Consider the following 21,764-nt stretch of genomic DNA (forward strand, 5'->3'; position numbering starts at 1 on the left):
GTCCGTGTTGCTCAAGGCTTTCCAGCATGCTCTATGTGAGCCTCATCCAGATAAAGACACCTAAATATAGAAGTTTGCTTGTAGGTGGGTATGTGTGTGCTACGTGTCTATACTTCCAGCATAGTCGGTCAAGATCTAGGGCTTAGTTCGGCGGCGTACATAGAAGTGTCCCCTGTTACGTGACATTCCCCGCTCTCCAGCGACTTCTCCTGAAGGGCACAGCCTTCCCAGGTCCAAGAGCATAGCTGCCAGACCTAGGGGATGTCTCAGATACCTTAAGGCATCTCAAATGGCACTGGACCAATAAATTCGGGCAGCTGAACCGAGCCTTTTTTGTACCAAGCCCAGAGCAGGGGTCAGCTGGGCAGCCTTCCTGAGGATTAGCTGCACCTCTCTCAGCTGACGTGATTTCCTTGGGCTGCACCTGCTTCACATGCGGACACCTAAATTTAAATGTCTTCATGTGGAGCGGAATCCCACCCCATCTATTCTTCTGATCTCCGTTAGAATTTGTGATGTCTAACTTTTCCTTGTCAGTTGTCCTATTTCTGAATAGGACAAGAGGAAATGGCCTCAAGTTGAGGCAAGGGAGATTTAGGTTAGATATTAGGAAAAATTTTTTTTACTGAGAGGGTTGTCAAACATTGGAATGGGCTGCCTAGGGAAGTGGTTGAGTCACCATCCCTGGAGATATCAAAAGGCAAGTGGATGGGGTACTTCAGGACATGGTTTAGTGGGCATGGTTGATGGTTGGACTCAATGATCTTGGTCTTTTCCAACCTAAATGATTCTATGATTCTATGAATTCTCACCCAGACCTCCTGCATCTGGTTGTCATGCTCGTGAGACTTGTTCTTGGCAGAGACACCCCAGGATACTTTATCCATTTCTGGCTCTTCTTCATCTCTGAACACGTTGGATTTACATCTAGAGGCAAATCCAGCTTTTTTGGTAGCCAATTATATAGTAGCCACCTATGATCCACCTATGTAGTAGCCAAAGGCATTTGAAAATGTCAGAGCATAAGACAGGCATAAGGTCAGCCTAGCCTAACACACTGTGTCCAACAGTGACACACTAGCCAACAGTGAACGGTCAGAGAAGATTACACAAGCAGGGCAAACATACGATGATATTTCTCCATAAGAGTCTCTCAGCCTCCAACAGCCTGCGAATTGGAGAAGCCCTGAGCCAGAAGTGGGCTCTTGGTATTAATTAGCCCATGATTAAATCTTCTCCCATGAGATCATCCTGCTGGCTTTGAACTTAAGTAAACTTATAGCATCTTGTGACAAGGATTTCCACAATTCAGTTTAGTGTCCTGCTCCTTAAACCACAGGTTGTCTGTACCTTTAGTATTGTAATAAGAGGACAAAGCCATCCAGAGCTGAGTTCAGAGAAACCCAGGATGTTTGCAGGCAAGGGTATTTGGACCTCAACTTTCTTTGGTGGCTGAGCAGAATGAACCAAGGCTATTTTCTACTGTACTGGATGGAACTGACCTTTTCACTTGCTGGGTCATTCTTGACTTGTAGGAGCTACGCTTGGGACAAGATGAGTGTTCATACCCAACACAAAAGAAGCAAAACTTGTGTCAACAAGAAATTCCTTTCAGTTCTTCACTGGCAAACATGAGTTTGGATTATCCTTGCATAGAAACACACAAACACTACAAAATCCTAAGATTTAAAGCAGGTATTTTTTACAGAGGCTCTTTAAACTTTTGAAGAAGGTCAGGAAATTAATTATGAGGTGATGAAGTAACACAGAGCTTGTTCTATGCTTTTCCCCTCCGTGCACACCGGTGTGTCTGCCCCAATCATCGTAAAAGAACATTATGCCTTCACACAGCATCCGTGTGCCATCACTGTCCTGCTTTTCCTCATCTCCCTTTAAATGCTGTTCTGGCATTAAGGGCGGTTGGCTGATTAGTTCATGCGGAACGAACTCACTCTCACAGTTTGAATCTGTGACCTGAGAAATAAATCCTAACACTTGCTGGGTTTCAACAAACTTTCCAGACTGCCAGCTAAAAGAATGCTTCTGAGTACCCAGCACTGTATTTCTTCCTTTCCAGGAAACGGTACATCAGGGCAGTTGTGTCCAGAAACTACATGCCTCAACCACACAGTGTTTGTACTCATAGGAAATTAATACCTGTGCTTCTAAGTCCGGTTCCACTGGACTCTCACCACTTGGGCTGCTCTATTTGTTTCTTATCTTTGTTTTCTTTTTTGCCATTTCGTAAGAAAGTCGCTATGGGAAAAGATATAAAAGGAAAAAGTTCAAATCCATCTACTGATTTATACAGTTTGCTACATCAGGCTTCAAAGCTGATGAGGTTCCTTCAACACTGCTCCATTTATCCACATGTTTTCAAAATTACTACCCTCAGTTTTCACCCTGGAGGCTCCCAGGGTAGTTTTTGACACAGCCCTGACCTCACATCCCTACCTCAAAGAGGAATCTCAGTCCTTCGGTTTCCCACCCACCGCAGGAGTCTCTCTTTTGTCCCCTCATTCAGCTCATGTACATGTATGTGTTATTTATTGGTGCTCGGTCATTAATGTTTTCTGTAATGTATTTCTTTCAGACATCATTGTTCTCATCGCTTCAATAGCAGTTGTTTCTGCAAAAACTCAGGGTAACATTTTTGCAACATCAGCACTGAGAAGTCTTCGTTTCCTACAGATCCTTCGTATGGTGCGCATGGACCGAAGAGGAGGCACTTGGAAATTATTAGGTTCAGTAGTTTATGCACATAGCAAGGTACGTAATGCTAGATGCTGATTTTGTCTGGTTGATAGTTTCACTCGATGTGATTCAATAAGAAGCCAAGGAAACAAACATTTATCAGTTTTGAGGAGAATACCTAAAATTTTCTGAAGTAACATCAAGTTGTAATGGGCATTAGCACAGATACAGCAGGCCATGTTAAATGCTAACAGTTTTTGCAATATGTTGAAAATGTTGTCCTTGATACGCTGTTGTAATTTGATACATACTGGTGAAGTTGCTGAAGCATCACAGGACTGGATTTGGTCCACTTTAAGAGAAAATTTGCATCTGTAGGGAAGCACTTGACTTTTAACTGCTCAAATGCCAAAAAAAAAATATAGATCTTTTTATTATGTCTTCCTTGAAATGCCATTCTGTTCAGTCTTTCAAATGGATATTGATCTCTGGTTTCTTTTATCTAGGAATTAATCACAGCCTGGTACATAGGATTTTTAGTACTCATCTTTTCGTCTTTCCTGGTTTATCTGGTGGAAAAAGATGCAAATAACCAATTCTCCACATATGCAGATGCTCTCTGGTGGGGCACAGTAAGTACAGAAAAATAATACACACTCTTTAACCAGTATGCTAAAATTTCACCTACTGTGGATTTTAACTTAGTGTGCTGTTCAGTGAACTGTTTTCACTGGCAGAAAACGGGTCTGAGAAGCTTCTTCCTCCAGCTGTTCTCTTGCACATCCATAGTTCATTTCACCCCATCTTGCAGAACAGCTGTTTATGTGTTCCTGCTGCAAACCAGACCACTAAACCTTCAAGAGAAGAAAGCATTTTATTTTTTAACCCAGATCCTTTCAGTAATACAGTTTGTAATATGGTCCCACAAAGAGCTGCTTTGATCCAAGTCAGAGGGCTGTAAGCTGCAGTGCAGGAAGAGGAACAAGTGTCAGGAAAGAAAGAGGGAAAAAATTCTCACATCAGCTTTGCGGTGAAGGGAAGAGTATCATCAGCACCCTTAGAATGATGTTGTTTCTCCCTCCTCTGTACCTAGAGCAGAAAAAGCACGAATAAATATTCCCATTCTGGTTCAGCAGTGTTATTTTTACAGGTATAACGGCCCTTATTTAGTTGAGCTCATGCTTAACTATCAAATCAATTGGTTTTCCTGTGTTGAAAACTGTGGGATCTAAGTACATGCCTGACTGCTTTTCTGAAAGAAGGAGGATTATAGGAATGCTTACATGTTTAAATAGACCAGGCTTTAAATGAACAACAAAAAACTAGGTCTGAAATTTTGAAAAAATTTTTTTTATGGCATAGTGTGTAGGGTTTTTTGCTTAAAAATGCCCTGTAGTGAGCTAGACGCCTGCACTGTGTGGGAGTTACTTAGGCAGCTTAAGAAATCTGCCCCAACAAAGCCTATGGCAGAGCCATTGCCAGGCAGTATAAACTGCTTTTCTTTTCCTTCTGATGCAGTAGAACAAACACCCTGAGCTCCGACAGTGTCTGAGTAGTGACGTGATGCCCGTGAGATCATTAATACTGACATAACCCAGAGCACTCATTAGTTTTCCTGGAATAAGTGCAAGATCTGAACCAGCCTCTGCCACCTCTCCTCACCAGAGGGATGCAGAAATGAAGCTTTCGCACCTCAGACCTTCTGCTGACAAGATTTCATCTGCACTCAGTGGTATCCGCAGGCTCAGAGCACGCGTAGACGGACCGTGCAAAAGCCCTTTCCAAAATGCTTGAAATCCTTGAGAAATATTTTTAATAAGTTTTGGTTATGTTTTGAGCAAAGGTCAAGGTCATTGCCTACTAGTAGGAATAGTTTGGTTTTGTATTAGTATTTGTATTTGAAGTTTGTTCATTGAAGGGTTAATCATTTGTTACACGTCTTCCCTAGAGACTAGATTTCTGTGTTACCAGTGCACAGAATTGGGAGCTTGGAACAGCCAGACCTAGTAGGTCTTACTTGTGCATCTACAAATATACAAAAATATTTTTCCTGAAACTTGTTGCTTCAGAGCATCAAGGCAGATCTCTGATAAAATACACATTTTTATCCTGTAATCCAAACACATGTAAAATTCATATCGGCTAAAGTCATGAGAGAAGGTTTTACCCTTGGTCCCATCACTGCAGTTTATTTTGTTTCACTTTTCTTCAAAAGCTGAGGTCTAGGTTTGGCTTAAAGCTTTCTAACCTGCCTGGATTGACGCGGTTGGGAAGCATCTGGCTTGGGACGCTGGGGTCCTCACTGATGGGTACCCTGGCTCCGGCGGTCTGCAAACACCGTTGCCCCTTCGGGGGTGGCAGTGGGTGGGTCTGGCAACGCGGGTTTTCAGCCGTTCGATTCCTCTCCACAAAGCCGTGGGTGACTTAGGGAGTTTGGACTAAGCGGAGGATTGTACCCCCCTGCCTGCTGGGGAAACCTATGGGTGAGGAACGGGACGGTCCCAGCAACCTCAGACCTCAACTCTGACATCTGGCTGAGGCTCAGGTTAGATCCAGATCCTTCTCCCTCAACAGCTCCGGCAGCAGGAGCAAGGTCTTTATTTTAGAATTTGCTTCTCCACTACCTGCTGACTGCTATTTTTTAAGGAAAAGCCCCACTAAAAAATAATCATTGTATAAAGTGGTGCTTAAAATATTTTGTACACTATGAAGTGAAAAAGTATGACTCATAGGTCAGATAAGTAGTGCAACTGAGAAAATAGGAATCTTTTCTTGACATCAGCAGGAAAAACAACAAACTGTAATCAAAAACCTGAAAACAATCTGTATTGTATATTTCTATATCTTTTTTCTTTCCCAAGTGTGACATGAATACATTTAAATTTTTAATGTGCTTAAGTGCACAAAGTTACTGAAAATCAGTGTTCCCCCTTACCTGTTATCTTTGCCATTTTAATAATAGTATTTTTTGTATAATATGTAAAACAGTATGTGGGAAATGCATAATGTGCTTCTTAGTCATGGTTGTTTTTACTGCCAGAGTAACCCACATGCAGATTTTGAAAAGGTCAGATTGTATGGCATTCTAGGGGAAATCAATGCTTAGCCTCATTGATTTGTTTATTTGCAAAAGTTGTTCTAACTTAAATCACAGAGCATCTACCAAATCCCAGACTGAATTCTGTGATGGCAGAGGTACAAGAAAGAAAAGACTCCACTGAAGTCAGGCGCAAATAGTGACCTTAAATTTCAGGCTTTTTAGGGGCACTTTTGCCCCCCCTTACAAGACCAGACCCAGCATGCAGCAATTAACCCGTTCATCAATTCCAATTATTTGAGGGCCATACCCTGCTATGGTTATTTCACTGACTCCATTGCTGAAGCCTGCATTTTTACGCTGAGATGAAAGGCAGGATATGGCACCCTGATATTTACATATGAATACTCCACTGTATTTGCAATTGCGCGTTGTACTGTGCAATGCGCAGCTTAAACATCACGCTAATGTTACTGTTGTGAATATTCTTGGCGTTGGGGTCCCCACAGTGCTGCCAAACACAACAGCACCCAACAGGGTGTGTTATATGAAGAGCTCAAGTTCAAAATGTGCTTTGGTAGAGAAGGTAAATTCATTTAGCGGAATAGAATAACCAAACTACATGGGAACAAAAGATCAATTTAAAAACTTAAGTATTTCAAAAGCAAACCATGCATGGTTTTCTGAGAACTGCTAGTGTTAGCTAGAACTGTGTGTGCTTAAAGTGGCATTTAGTTTGTACGTTAATTAGTTTTACCTGCAAATGTAATGCAATTAAGATTCCTGTCTCTCTTACACATTTGACAGAGTTTCTCTTAATAAGTCATTTTTTCAAGTGGTGTCCAGTAGTTACAGTTGGATACAGAATGGCTCTGGCACTCCAAAGAGACCTGTAGGTGAACAAAACATATTACACTGAATAATATTGTCACAATTACTAGCTCAAATGAGTTAATATCGATGACATTCTTCCCATTTAATGTAATGATAGCATAAGCGAACTACATTTTTTTCAGTTAATTGATGTCAGGTAAAGTTTCCAAAGGTAAGTACTGCTAGCAGGACATAAAATGACATCAGAAAGAAATATTAGGGTAGAGAGGGGGGCCTCCTGGGTCCTATCTCGTCTAATTGAAGGCACCTAGCTTATATAATCACATTCATTATTATATTACCTCACTTAGTATTAGCATATTTATTAGCTCCAGCAATGAGATACAACAGAAGTTCTATCATCGTTGTGAGTTTTGAGTCTAGCCAGGTGACACTGCCTGCCCTGGCTGGTCTGTCCAGACACCTCATTTATAGAAGCAACCAAAACGGAGTGTTTTGCATCTGGTACACAAGATAGGACTCAGCTGGCTCGTTTAGCCATGTAGGAATGTGATTCAGTTGCTTGAACACAGACAGACAGTGCCCTGGGAGATCTGCTGGAGGGTCCGCTGCCTCTCCTGCGGGTGGTCCCTGTTCAGATGCCCTAGGGCATCGCTGGTGGCACTAGACACTTCTGGCAAGCCCAAGTCCTACATTTTAGGATAGGATGAGTTACCCGCTGGAGGAATCTCTCTTTCCATTGTACATGTTGCGGTGACCGGACATGCTAAACACCTAAGCGTTTTATTTTTCAAGTTAGGTGAAATGAGTCCTGTACAGGTAAACTCTAAAGGATTTGGTTTATTGTCCTGGTTTAGGCTGCGGTGATCAGACACGGGGCTCCTCAGCTGGTATCCCCAGAAAGACATGATTTGCGCACCTAGTTATTTCTTTTACAGTATCTTGATCCTCTTTTTCACCACTTTGCTTCCTCTGACCAAGTCTCCTCTCAAATATACAACCTGTCCCTAACTACCTGCACAGGTTTCCTACAGATTTTGTAGTTCTGTCACCTCGTCACTCTTGGCCTTGTACGGTACCGCTGATGCCGTCACCTAGGTGCCCTTGTCCTTGCAAGACTGTGATCCCTGAAAGATCCCAAATAATTTCTGCCGGTCACCTTTGAACTTTGGTCACTTCTCCCTTAACCACCCGTGGGATCCAACCTCCCCTCACAGTGGTAGCTGTAACTTCTCTCTGCTTCTTACGTTATTATCAGTGACGTCTGGAAATTTCTCATGTTTTCACAGTCTCACGTCCAGTAGTTTTCCACACCCTGTTCAGTTAATTTAACCTCAGCATTATGCCAGTCAGGGCATGGCCAGTGGTTTAGTCATTCTCTTGCAGGACCAACAAAGATGCGGAGGATTATTCCTGAACTTGACCCTGAAGTTGTCTGGAAAAATATTTTCTTAGTTGTGTGATGAGAGGAACATAAAATGAAGATCAAACCCATTTGTTCAGCATCGAGTAAGGCGATACGGCACGGTGCTGACACCTATACGTCCATGTAAAGACCATCCCGAGATAAAACAGCTCAGTGTGAGCAAGAAGCCACTGATATTCTTAATCACAGACTGATACCATTAAGTCCTCAGGACCTGAAAGAATGGGGGGAAAGGCTTTAATATGGTCTTGTTATTTTCTTTGGATAAGTTCCAGAGATACAGTCTGTGTGACTGCTCCTGGTTTTGGATCACTCCCAGATGTCGGATCCCAAAGGTTCAAGTTTATCTTTGATTTCTTCGGAAGACAGTTCGGTGGCAATATCATTAATATGCAGATGACACTTAGTTCTGTTTCCTTCTTGTCAGCCCAGGCAGGAGATATCTCTGTACTTTCCAGCGTCTGGCAGAGATAGGGAGCTGGACAGAAGCCAAGAAACCAGGCTTGTTCCAGAGCCTCAAACTGCTTCGCAGTGGCTGTCCTGGAAACGAATTTCAACAAACTTTTATTCAGGGATTCATTTGTTCAAGCGCTTCACTGCTCTAGGGGTCTTAATAGCCTCAAACTGTTCTGCACTTGCGCTCTGACGAGAAGAGCTGGGAAAACCTTCTTCAGCCGACAAAGGAAATCCAAATCGAGCCCCTCTGCCAGGGCAAGAGCGTGGTTGCATCAGCTCTTCAGGGAAAGAGGGAGCTGCCTTCCCATCTCCCTTCCTCCTTATCGCTCCATCTCAGCCGCGAGCTGCCTTCTGCAGGCTCTGGAATTCGTTAGGCGCCTCCACGAGCTAACACAACTCACCGAAAGAGCAGAAACAAACCACGCAGAAACGTGGATAATTCCCTCCGCCTTCCTGGGTTGCGTTGGCTCTCCAAAGAGTCCAGCAAAAGCCAGGGAGAGGGGATGGGGCAGGGAAGTGAAGAGGAGCAAGGAAGGAGAGCGAGACCTGATAAGTGTGCGAGGTGGTGTGTCTGTGACCGGGCTAGCATTACAAAACTTGAGACTTGATAACCACTTGAAATTTCAGCTGCAGCCTTAGTTCAGCTCACCCTCTTTCAGTCACTATGGCGCTCTCAGGGTGAATTACACCCGCAGCTTGTTCCCAACAATGGGAGCAATTAAAAGCACTGTTTACTATCTACAGAGCCCTAAATAGTTGAAATCTAATTACTTCCAAAAGACTTTCCTTCTTTTGTCCTGTGGTGACCCCAGCATTAAATAGAATTGCTTTGGCCGTCTTGCCTAGGAATGAACTTTGAGGAAGCTGGAAGCAAAATAATGTCTCTAGAAGGCATTTTCCTGAAGAATTCGTTCCTGCCAGAATATTTGCTAAGCCTGAACTTGCCCACATTTGGTACACGATGTAAAATAATTCTCCGTGCACATGTTCTCCGCTAATAACAGGCTCTGGAGTCCTTGGCATTCAGCCTACCGTTGTCTGTCTTTGTCCTTCAACAGCATGTGCCGTTGCCCGAGCACGCGTCCTGCCGCTTCCCACCCGCTCTTCGGAAATCCTCGGCTCTGCAGCGGGCTGGGTCCCCACTCCCCACGAGGGAAACGCAGAGCCGTGACTTTCTCCCACCAGCCCAGTCCCCAGGTTTGGGACCGGCACGCTTCCCGGGCCACGAGTAGCCTGGAGGACGTTTCCTTGGGTCAGGGAAGACCCTCAGCCACACGCAGGCTTGAAGCCGGAATCTTTTGCCTTGGAGATACGCTCGGTAAACCACAACCACGCACCATTATCCCAGCGGCGTTTGCATTTCTACGTTGCCCGTGGCCAACGAGTTGCACGTGGAGAACCCTCCCACCGGTACGAAACTCCGGTGCTCCACGGCGCAGGTGCTGGCCTCCACAGCACAACTTTTGAAATATCTATGTGCTGAGCCCCTGACGACACCCGCCAGGCAAAGGGATCACAGATGCCATCCTCTTCCTCTCTGACCTCTCCCCACGTAGGTCCGAGCTAACGTTGTCCAACAGCCTGAGGTACCTCTGCATCTGCTGCGTAGTAGTCGTAGTCGTTGGACCTTCACATCAGGAGTGATATAGGTATACCCGAGCCTCTCATAAGGAAGGGGAAAGGACCGGGAACTTTACTTAAATTTCCTTCCAGCTACTGATTACTGGGGTTTGTGTTTCAGAAGATAATCCACTTCAGATTGTACTGATGGTCTTGTGGAAAATGCAGCTGCTGCTTGCTCTTCCTTTGACTTCATATCATCTGCGAACTTCAACTTCCTCCCTACTGTGTTTTTCCACTATTATATTTGTGTAGTTGTGCAAATACATACAGTTATATTTCCCTGCAGAAAATAGGTGAAACACCTTTACGACCATGGAAAAGAACACTTTTTTCTGCCCGGCTCACGTAATTTCCCACCATTTGACTCAACTTTGAGATCCCAGACCTTCTGTTTGCTTTTTTTTTTTAACCTATTTATTGCTTATTTAGGTGGTTTTCTCACATTTATTATTTATCTTGGTTTTATTCAGTCATAAACGGTATTAAGTTTTAATAGGAAAATGTATTAAAGTTAATTTATTTATGTTTGGTTTTCTTTTAGAAACAACAACAACAAAAATATATATATATATGTCATGTCTTGGATTATTTAGTGGAAACGCTGTTTCACACAACATAATTAATCTGCAACTAATCCCTCAGTGACTTCTGGTAAACCACGATGTTCATTCGTTTCTTTTTAGATCACATTGACAACCATTGGCTACGGAGACAAAACTCCTCTTACTTGGCTTGGAAGGTTGCTTTCTGCAGGATTTGCGCTACTTGGCATTTCTTTCTTTGCACTACCTGCTGTGAGTATGCCTATAAAATTTGTAAAAAGGTAATAGAAACTTCTGTAGCTGCTCCCACTGTTACGATACAAAAAGCTGAAGGAAGCTGAAGGTTGCTCTGTGACAACTAGGGAACTGCTATCCAAAATCCAAACGAAAGGTTTGGGGTCATTGCTTGAGTTTTGGGGAGTTTCTTTGGCATGGACAAAACTGGGAAATAATCCTAGATTAGGTAGCATACTATTGTATAATGTTGAAATTCCTTTCTTTTGTTATGAAGTGTGGCTTATATATTACTGCTTTTCTTTCAGATTTTTGAAAAAAAATCAGTTGATATGTTTTTCTGAGTTAGATTCTATTGAAAAAAATAGTGAGATATTTCTAATAGGTTGTCTTGTATGGCCATGTTCAGGCTACCAACAGAGAGTAGCAGAAGGGATTAAATAACCAAAAGTTAATGTCATTGAATGTAAAAATGCAACTATGATTTTCTGTGAATGATTGTAAATAAGCGTGACAGTTTATTTACATTGCTTTTATCAATGTTCCAGAGACTTTAATGAAAATGGGAATCGTCTAATAGCTAAAATATAGTGTAGCTTCAGAAATAACTTTTCATTTTTGTGAGTGAATTTCCTTTCTTTTTTAAATTAGTATTGAATAAGCATGAAGTCAGAAGTGACATTTGTATTTTGTTGTATTGCATCCAGTGCAACATATACAGAAAAGCAATACTTTAATACTCAGATTCAGTATCCGTAGTTCACTATAAAACATGTGTGTTATAATAATACATTTGTTTTCAACCAGATAGACAAACCAAGATTAAAAGTCAGCTTTTGCCAACAGCATTGAATCATCTGGTGTACTGCATTTGTTTCTTACTCTAAGTACAGAGAGTATTTCAGTATCTCTAGCATATTATAATGCATTATGATTATGATTATAATTATAATATATTACCTGTTTGTGAATCTTTGACATTTAACGGCAGCTACTGTAATTAATTCCCTTTGTCACCTAACAAGAGAGTTAGTTTTAGCAGGACTACAATGAACATGTTAAAGGTGAATAACCCGACATATTAGAGATGCCAGAAATTTTGTTCCTCGTGTAGCATCTACGTACAGATACTCATTTTCCTCATAAACACTTCAGTGTTGAGCCTGTCTGTAAAACAAGACATATGTGTGAATCTTGAGCATTTCTGATATTATTTTATCCTGACTAAAAATCAAGTGGAAATATTCTTTCTTACAATGCAGACATGCCCAGCAGAAATATTACACTCCTTGCAAGCCAAGGAGGGAAACATTCTCAATCTTTGGGTCTGTTCAGCAGCAGTCAAATTTATCTTACTTATTCAAAAGTAAAAAGGCTAAAAGGGGAGAGGTTTCAGCAGCAGCTTTTTTTCATAGCCTATAGGATGAACAATGGGGATTATTTAGATAGGAAAGAGTGAGAAGAAATGGTCTTAAACTGTTAAGCAAGGCATTTTCTAACTTTTCCAAAATCAAAAGTTATAATAAGCACTGCAGATACGGACTTTGCGGTCCGTATATATCTGGCATATCTGGCAGTGGGTCATTTCATCATCATTCCTGGCTTAAGTTCCTCTGAATGTTCCTGCTTGATTTTTTATATATATATATATATACACACACATATATATATATGTATATCCACATGGCCTTTAGAGTTGCAGGAACATAGTGTAGCACAGACCCAAGCAAAGATTGGGATGAGTGTCATTGGGAGCACCACAGATGTTATCTCATAAGTAAGGAGTCTCCTGCTTCGCCACGAAATGGGCACAGTTCTTAAGCCTTATACTGTCCTATACTGTCATAAATGTGTTATCTGAAGCAATCATATGGCATAACGATCTTCACAAAATCTTTCTAGTTGATTATGTATGTTTGTTGAAAAAACTACCTACATAATGATAAATGACGTATTGTATTGCAGGGCATCCTTGGCTCAGGATTCGCGTTAAAAGTGCAGGAGCAGCATCGTCAGAAACACTTTGAGAAAAGGAGGAATCCAGCTGCCAGTCTAATTCAGGTAAATATGAAATCAGTGAAAAGATAATAGTAGGTAATTTAAAGTACATATTGGAGCAAGTTTTTTTATTTCAATTTGGAAATTTTGTGGAAATAACGTTTAACAGATTGGTTAGTTTCATGAAATAATCTTGTGCAGTGACTGCCGTGTGTTGCCATAATTGTGTCTATAGCATTTCTATGTGTAGTTTTTGAGTTTTTCTATCCGTGCTGAAGAAACCAAGTCGAAGATGTCAATTGCATGCCTGCAGTTAGCGAATTACTTGGAAAAATAGAATTGATCCCTAGACAACCCAACTGACAGCACAGCACTCTTGCCTATATTAAGCTACTTTTCATCTAGTACAGGGTTTAGAGGGCTCCAATGAGTGATATACTTGGTGAAAATGAAGTGTGTCCCACCCAGAGAATTGCTTTCACTGTTAGTCAATTCAAAAGCTGGAAATGTAGGCGCTAGCGATTCCAAAATGTCTGAAATTGTCTGAAGTGGTTTCAGCTCCAATATTGACGTGATGGTGCAGATCAACAATTGAGAAAGATTTTTTTAAGCAAAAGTGGCATGATATTTGTTAAACAGCTGTTTTTCATGGGTTTTTCCTTTATTAACAGTCCTAGTTAAAAATGAGAAAATCCTCTAAAGATTGATTTTGCACCAAGCTTTACTCTACTTGATGCACTGAAAAAACAAAGGGGGAAATAATCTTCTAGCATCCTAGTTTATTTTCTTGGGATCCCAAGCGTTTTACGTTTACCATTTATGCTGGTTTTTTAGTTCTGAAATAATAAATCCAAATAAAGAAGCTAAGCATGAATATACTAGACTTCCCTGATAAGTTCAGGATAGATGCCAGGCTGTCTTTGAAGCATTCTTAAAGTTAATATATGTTTTCCATTATTGCTGTTCAATGATTATTAAATACTAAATATTTGAGATGGCTGTTCAGCATTCATGTGTTCATTTTCAAGTTCAGCATTTTCAGTGATCTGGAAATTAATACAAACTTGCTGATGGAAATATTTGCCAATGGCAGAAGGCCTGGCAGCGTAGGAAGGATGAGGGCAGGCACACGGGAATGAACCCAAGGATGATCAGGGTGACTTTACAGGGTGGAGCGATTCCTACCAAATGTCTCAATACGCCAAATACAAAACTTGATCTAGAAACAATGAATTCAGGCTCTTACAAGAGGCCTCTATCCCAGTACTAGTAACTCTGGGAAGGATTTGACCAAGGATGAGATACACAGATGAGAAAGAGTGGGAAAGAAGGGTCAAGAGCTTCATACAAGTTCCCAGCATGTTACTCCAGCTGGTTTATTATGGTCCTTAGGTACAGAACCAGAAAGGTAACAAGTAGGAGAAGGCTGATATTACCACTGTGTATGGTGATGCTGGTACTAACATGCTACGTACCACCTCAGCATCTGCAGTTTGTAAATGAGACTGGAAAATTGGAGAAAACAAAGAAAACATTGGAAAAAAATGAGTCCAGGACTGGAGAAAATTTCATGTTCGTAAATGCAGGATGTGTCTGAACTGCATATCATTGTCTACTGTAACAGTGCCCAGGCTTTTTTAAATTGCCTGGTGTGGATATTGATAATGAACTAGCTTGGAAATCAGTGTGCTGTAGCTTATCAGGATAATATCTATTTTCTAATCAGCTACTCTGTAGAATTAGTCTGTGCTAACTCCTCTGTTGCCATAGATATACTGTCTGCTAGAGCCTTTACCTGACTTAAAGATAGCTAAGGTATCGCTATAGAAAACTGAAATATTTCATATGGACATACTTTTCTTAATTTCTTCAGTTTATAAGAAATATTCAGTGTGAATATTATTTGAACATCAAAGTCCAGAGAGGAAGTACTGAAACTTCCAGGACTATTTAATGTAGCAGACAGAAACATAACAAGTATCTCTGGCTATAAGCCAAACCCAAAGAGTTTCAAATTAAAAACAATGCAGAGATTTTTGACAATAAGAATGACCAACCAGTGGAACAATTTACAAAATAAGTGACAGGTTCTCCATCTGTAGATGAATACTAGATGTATTTCTGGGAGATATGCAGTAGGAAAACACAGACTCTGTACAAGAATACCTGGATGACATTTAACAGTTGACAATATACAGGAAAGCGCAGATACTCAGCTAGTACAAATTAATATAGTTATGCTGACATCAGGGAAGCTGTTCCAGTTTGTAGAACCGAGGATCTGTCTTACTGTCTACATGGCCTTATAAATCTAAATAGTGAATACATTTTCAATGCTATGCTTTGGGCACTCACCTTTGAAACGATTTGTTTTGTATTTTTGAACATTTAGCGGTGTTCCAAACCACAGAGAATACTTCTCTTTTCTTCTAAATGCTTTTTGTCTGGTTTTCATTATCATTTACAAAATGTATTATGACACTTTCTTTACCTCAGACTGCAAGTTTGTGTGGGTGTCCCCTATGGACTTGTCACCAATAAATCCCTGCGATGCTTTTTTGAGCACCTTTATGTGCTGAATATCTTCTGGTGCTTCTGCGAAGCCAGTAACTCTTACTTTATCGTGTAAAGTGTACTGTGATTCACAAAAGGTTTGGTAGTTTTTTTACTGGTATTTCCTTAATCAACCTACTAGAGCACATCCCAGTCTGAGCAAAATCCCCTCTCTCCGTAATCAGTGCGGTGGCATTGTCACTTCATGTTCTTGGTTCCTTTGTGCTTTTCTATTGTTTCCCCATACCAGGCTTCTTGGCGGTTTTATTCTACCGACGCCAGCCGAACAAACCTGACAGCCACCTGGCGATATTATGAAAGTATTCTTCCTCCCCTCAGGCATGTATCAGTGCTATGAATGATAAAAGAAAGCCATGACTTGTATTGGTTACTAATCTGCTTTTCAATTTTTTGTTTCATCCCCTGCTCCCTCTTGCCTTGTTTTTTCTTTTTTACCATATATCCTGCACGTAGTGTGTATGGCGTAGTTATGCGGCTGATGAGAAATCGGTTTCCATTGCTACCTGGAAGCCTCATTTGAAGGCCTTGCATACCTGCAGCCCTACAAAGTAGGTACAAATATGGCAGCTGGTGCTGTTCTCGATGTCTGTTCAAGCTTATAGAGAATTACTATTTGTCTCTTTCGTCTTGTTTTGTCTTCTTAAGTCCTTTCATTAAAAATTTCAACTAACAAATCAGATCAATATTATCTAGGAGCCCAGGACAGTGGGACAAATACGAACCATTGCCATTTAGCTAAGAAACACCACATTTTCCCCCAAACTCACTCGTATATCAAGGTTTATGTCTCACCCAGTTCCAAATTCTCTCTAAGGAGAAAAATACTAAGTTTAGTGCAGAGCCTGTTCCTTGACTTTATGTTATTTTTGTGCCCGTGCCTCTGTGTCAGGCTATGGCTGCAGATCTACCTTTCCAAAGGACGAGCGCCTTGCGGTATTCTGCAGGTGAATGCACTGGGGATTCTGCTCCTTTTCGTCATAACTTCTGATAAAGTCAGTATTTCCTTAGGGCAAACTACATCCTCAGTTATACACACAGTCAGTGGAAGATGACTAAAAGGACCTGATGTCACAGTTTGGCAGACAGGAAATATTTGCTGTCCTAGTCTGGGTGAGAATTCACAGAGCGCTGGCAGCCCAAGACTTCAATAATTCAGTACAAGATTTACCAGAAGGTAATAAGTTGACTGAGTCAATACGGGGCACAAGTCAGGAAGTAAAAGCGACTTGATAAAGATCAAAAAGGAGAGTGCTAAGAGCCTTATGGGAAAGCTCTGATAAGCATCCTAACTGTTGTTATTGCAGACAGTGCAAGAGAATTAGTGGTTTCTCTCAAAGCTGGGTGATGAACATCCACATGACAGTAAAAAGGTAATCGTGTGCCAGAAAGCTCAGCCAAAAAGAGGTTTGGCTGGGTACCCAAAGCTGATCTTTGAATTTCAAAGAGTTGACAAGAACAGAGCCATAAGTAATCCATTACCACAACTGTAACTCCAAAATGCTCCAAACTAAAAGGAGCATTTAGATTAAAAGTTACATGGAATATTGATTTTTGACATATACAAACAGGTTGAAGGCAACATTGGTATAAATGGATGGATATAAAATTACATAAATAATGAAGCTGTATCCCACCTAAAATATTCTAAAATATGACTGTCCCTCAAAAGTGCATCTACTTGTTATTTTAAATAAGCGTATTGCTGTGCTGTCCTAAAATTAAACCTTTTTATTTACCAGAGATAACTTTATCTAATAAGAGCCTACAGCTTTCTGTTATATATGTGTCAGCAATGCATTTTGCCTAAGTGCTTTGCCAACTCAGTCTGCAGTGGTATGTACTAAGCATGTTATGCATGTGTTAAAACAACCGAGAAGTTTCTTTTTCAGAAGCATTGTAGTTACGAGTCTTGCTTGAATGTTTTTGTGGTTGCAATGTAACGTGTGTGTTGTACGTTAATTAATATATCCATTTATGTTTATCATATATCTAACATGGTCTGTAACTAAGTAATGCGATTACTATCTGCATAACAAGTATGTTTTTCCCTCCCACTCCCTGACCTGAAGAAAAGAACAAGGGGAAGCTTCTAGCAGGTTGGTAGTTTCTTTTATTTCTTTATATGTGAAATCGCTGCTTCTTAACGCCTTGTAGATGTCTCAGGTTCTATACAGTAGGTTCAATGAACTGTAACTGTTAACTGATAACAATCCCAAACTGCATTTTTTTAAACTTGTATCGATAGACTAACGCTGCTGAAATTGGCTTCTTTGTCCCAGTTTTTGTATGGAAAAACAAGGCCATTTTTTGCTTTTTCACTGCGGGGGGAAGCTCGGTTCGAACATAGGCAGAGTAGCGAGTGGAGCAGCCTCCCCACACCCAGCTCCCGGGCAAGGATGCGGCCCCCGGCTTTGCCATAAAATCGGTGCTCCCGCCTTCCACGAATCCCCGCGGAAGCTACGGTCACATAGTTGAATTTGGCTTTGTGAAGGAGCCCACCACCCCCCCGGTCGCAGGAGGAGGACCCCCCCGACTGTCACCTTGGCGAGGGTCCGTGCTGCCTTGCGGGAGCATCCTCGGGGCTCCCTTCGGCAGGTGGGATTTCCACCCCGCCGGGATCCTCGCTCCGTAAAGAAAGCCCCGAAGAGGCCCGGTCCTAAGGCAGGAGGAGGAGATGCTGCTCTTGGCCGTACTTCTAGCTCGAATCCTTAGGGATGGGGAAGGACTCGGTGGCTACAAGAGAAATTACGCTACCTCCGAAACTCGTTAGGGGCGGGAGTCGGCGGGCGTTCGGCAGGCGGCACCGCGGTATCGGCACGATCGGAGCATAGCGGAGTTTACCTCCGAGCAGAAAACGATGAAAGCGCAAGGGAAAAAAGTGTCGGTGACACATCAGCCCCCAAAATAGATCCGCCCTCGAGTTGTACTGCGGTCCACAAACTCTTCTGGGCTACCCAGTCACCCGTGAGGAGTCTGAGCACCGCGGCACCTCACGCACAAACAGGGCTGTCATATCTTCACGTCGATCCCCCGTGTCCCGTTCCACTTTCCAGATTGCTCCTCCGGCGCCCGACTCCGTCCTTTCCCCCCGTGTGCACGTAACTGCTGTTAGTGTCACAGTAACTCCAGGGCACTGGATTTGCTCCGAGATGTCCCTCAAGAGCACTTCACCTGCTCCGTCAGTTCTGTGACTTCTCGTATGTGTTACGTTCACAGGCTTGCTAGCAACGTATTGATCTCGTTAATTTATTACAGCCTGACCCAAACTTTTTGCGCTTGCCAGCCGTATTTCCTACTCTTTCAATAGCAACATTTAAAATTGACTTCAGCTTTTTTAAAGGTGAGACTGAAGCTGGCAGTAAATGAGTATGTACCTCCAAAATAGGGATTTGTGCGGATGGGAGATGTTATCCCCAGTTGTACTTGCAAGCACTTAAAGAGACAAATTTACTTACAATAAGTAGAAGCTAGATGCAAAAAAAACCCCAGCTGTCAAAACTATATTACACGCTCTGTGTTAGTGATAACTGTTGTGGTTTTAAATGATTCGGCCAGATTTTTTTCACCGAATGGAAGATGTTTGTCCCTTCAGAAACTCTTAACTAATATATGCACTGCTGCAAATTAGTGTAGGTATAAAAATGAACTAGTTAACTCCTGTGATCCTGGTCTACAGTAAAAACCCTAAGGACCACTCAGTGCCTTTTAAAAAAGGTGCGTTTTGTCGGTGGCCGGTTATTGTTCTTATGGTGATATATTGCTGTATGTTTGTGCCACTTAAAATACGTGTGGTGTATGTGGCCTTTTGTGGTAAAAATGTAAATGCAAACTGCTGCAACGTACTTTGAGATAACTGTCCTCGACTATTTAACTTCTTTCTTACCGCAATGCTGAGTGACTTGCATGGGATGTTATGTGAACAAAGTAAGCTGCTTCTTGCTTCACTCTTTAAATGAAGATGTGTTTGCACAAGTAGTGCATTGGATTGCTTTCTGAGTATGCTCTTTGCTCTGTACTCCATTCTAGTGGAGAAAAACTTTTATTACTTTAGGGAAAAGTTAATTATTTTCTTTCCTACCAAAATGACCTTTATATTTACAGAAATGAATCCTTGCGTTTTGTCATGTATAGACCTACAGTCTTTCATTAGGTAACTAAATGTTGCTGTGCATTTGAGTTGAAAGAGCTGTGCTTATGAGGCTGTAGCTTCATATTGATTTTAAGAAAAATATGTATGTTGTATTTCTCAAAATATTATACACAAGTATTCTAATTAATCATTTATCAAAAGTAATAGTAGACAACCTCTCTGGTATATCCACGCTGTAAATGAGATGTTTCTATAAATCAGTTCTAGACGTCTGCAAGTTATTTAAAAAGCCTGTATGTTAAATTCTACGTCTCTACAAATGCACAAACTGAACGCAAATAATATTTATTCCTGTTCAATTATACAATGTGGCTGAAATTCTTCCTGTGGAGGAAACTAGACCAAGACTGATGAATCTTACAACATCCTGAGAGCATAAGCAGTCTTAAGCTGTGTGTAGGACACGCATTGGGTGTCTGCAAAGGGTGAACGTCACCCATCCAGTGCTGTAACTAGTGAGCCGGAATAGAAATTCCCTATTCAGACAACTCCCTCTGATGCAATAAGGAGGAGTTTTGCCAGTATAGGAGCTTGGGGGAAAAACTCATCCCTGCTCCGAGGGAAACAAGTAAATTATACTCTGGAATTCTCTCCACCTCCTATACCGTATCTGTTTCTAAAAGTAGATTTATTGTAAACTCTCTGCATGCACCATATGAAAAAGAAATTGCCAGTGATGCAGAATCTAAGTTGAGGTGGAAATCCTAACCCCTTACCTAGCAGTGGAATGCTTAGTAACACGGTCCTCTATCTCCCCTCACTCCTAGTAAGCTTTGTAGTAATAAACAGAAGCTCTTCAGGATGTACACCCCTCGGAAACATAGGTATTCAGCATCCTGCCTATTCACATGATGTTTGAGAATGCCAACTAACATCAGGTGCATGATCCATTTACTTCCTCTCCGTAGTGCTTTAAAGTTCCTTACTTCTCCAAAGGAGGTTTCTTAATTTATTTATTTTTAACTGCTTGTAATTCCCTTGTTGCTTGTTGCCTGCAATGACATTAATACGATGGCAATAATACCAATTCTTTGAGGCTCATCTGGTCGGACAATTGCAGCGTGCAGCACGCCGCGGTTTGCCGAAGCCCCGTTCCCCTTTCTCTGCCTGAGACTTAAACTTTTGGAATGCATTACCCTGCGGAGATCTAAAACTGGGGTTGAATATTGGGGTGAATACACTTCCCCAAGTCCAAGAGGATTTTTATAACTGTGGCAGTTGAGTTCTCCATCTAATAATTAGTGGGGAATATTAAGCTATAACACGCTAGGCAATACCAACAGTCAAAATGTGCAACTGTTGTTGAGAAGAATCCCCTTGGACACAGCCCGCGGAAGCTGTGCCTGCGTCCTGTACTAGAAGGTAGAGGAATGCATGTGAAATCAACCATCTGCTTCAGCTGAATTCTGGGGAAATTGTGTCTCTTACCAAAAATGGTAATTCCTAGAGGGATGGATCTTATGGGAAGAAACCCTTGAGTTATAACTCAAGCTTATTACAATTTTTTTCATACTTTTTAAAAATAATTCAAAAGACAATAGAAGTACAAACTGATGATAGAAGAAGGAGATAAAAAATAGTTTCTCTTCATCTGGAAACTGTTTTGGAAAAGGAAAAAATACACAAACCCCCTGAACTTCTTTTATTTTTTTCTATTTGATGATTGAACTTTAAGACATTATGTCCCTGAAATTCTTGTTATTACTCATTGAAGGTATGAGATATAACACTACATTTCTTGGGTTCATGGTCCTAGCATGAGACTGGTGGAGAAATCTTGACTGTTTGAACTTCAGGCCTCACTGTCCTATCTGTTGCATTTGTATTTGTTCAACTTAGCTTAATTTCAGTAAAGTCATCTGTAGGCTTGGTAAGAATCAACAGCTGTATTAATTGGAAGTTAACTGCTGAAAATTGGCATGTACATTTGCTTGCTGTTGTTTGCCATGGGTGATAATTTTTGGCAGTTCTAGCTTCTGTCTCGACTCGAGATCCAAAGCATTCTCCCTCGCCCTCAGGCCCTCCAGTTACTTCTGATTCATTTCAATTTCTTCCTATTCCCGTTTCCACCAGCCGGCTCAGTATGAAAAGCTGAAAAACAAAACATAAATTGTGACTAGTAGCAAGCAGTTGTGCTGCAGGTCTGAAGCTGTAGCAGGGCAGAAGATAAACTTGACCAGAAATGCGGGAAGGTAG

The 21,764-nt window shown here is 41.5% G+C and overlaps 1 protein-coding gene across 2 annotated transcripts in view; it reads left to right on the top strand.

Annotated features, from left to right (window-relative positions):
* Nucleotides 1–21,764, top strand: part of KCNQ5 (potassium voltage-gated channel subfamily Q member 5) — a 287,671-nt gene that overhangs the window by 234,225 nt on the left and 31,682 nt on the right. The window contains exons 4-10 of one of the 2 annotated variants that reach the window (XM_075046449.1): nt 2,594–2,769; nt 3,201–3,326; nt 10,754–10,864; nt 12,812–12,907; nt 15,872–15,966; nt 17,488–17,514; nt 20,336–20,392. In XM_075046449.1, the coding sequence (XP_074902550.1) occupies nt 2,594–2,769; nt 3,201–3,326; nt 10,754–10,864; nt 12,812–12,907; nt 15,872–15,966; nt 17,488–17,514; nt 20,336–20,392 (688 nt within the window). The remainder of the gene's footprint in view (nt 1–2,593; nt 2,770–3,200; nt 3,327–10,753; nt 10,865–12,811; nt 12,908–15,871; nt 15,967–17,487; nt 17,515–20,335; nt 20,393–21,764) is intronic. The other variant, XM_075046448.1, reaches the window with a different exon arrangement.

Source organism: Buteo buteo, chromosome 15 (assembly GCF_964188355.1).
Source record: "Buteo buteo chromosome 15, bButBut1.hap1.1, whole genome shotgun sequence".
Taxonomy (NCBI): domain Eukaryota; kingdom Metazoa; phylum Chordata; class Aves; order Accipitriformes; family Accipitridae; genus Buteo; species Buteo buteo.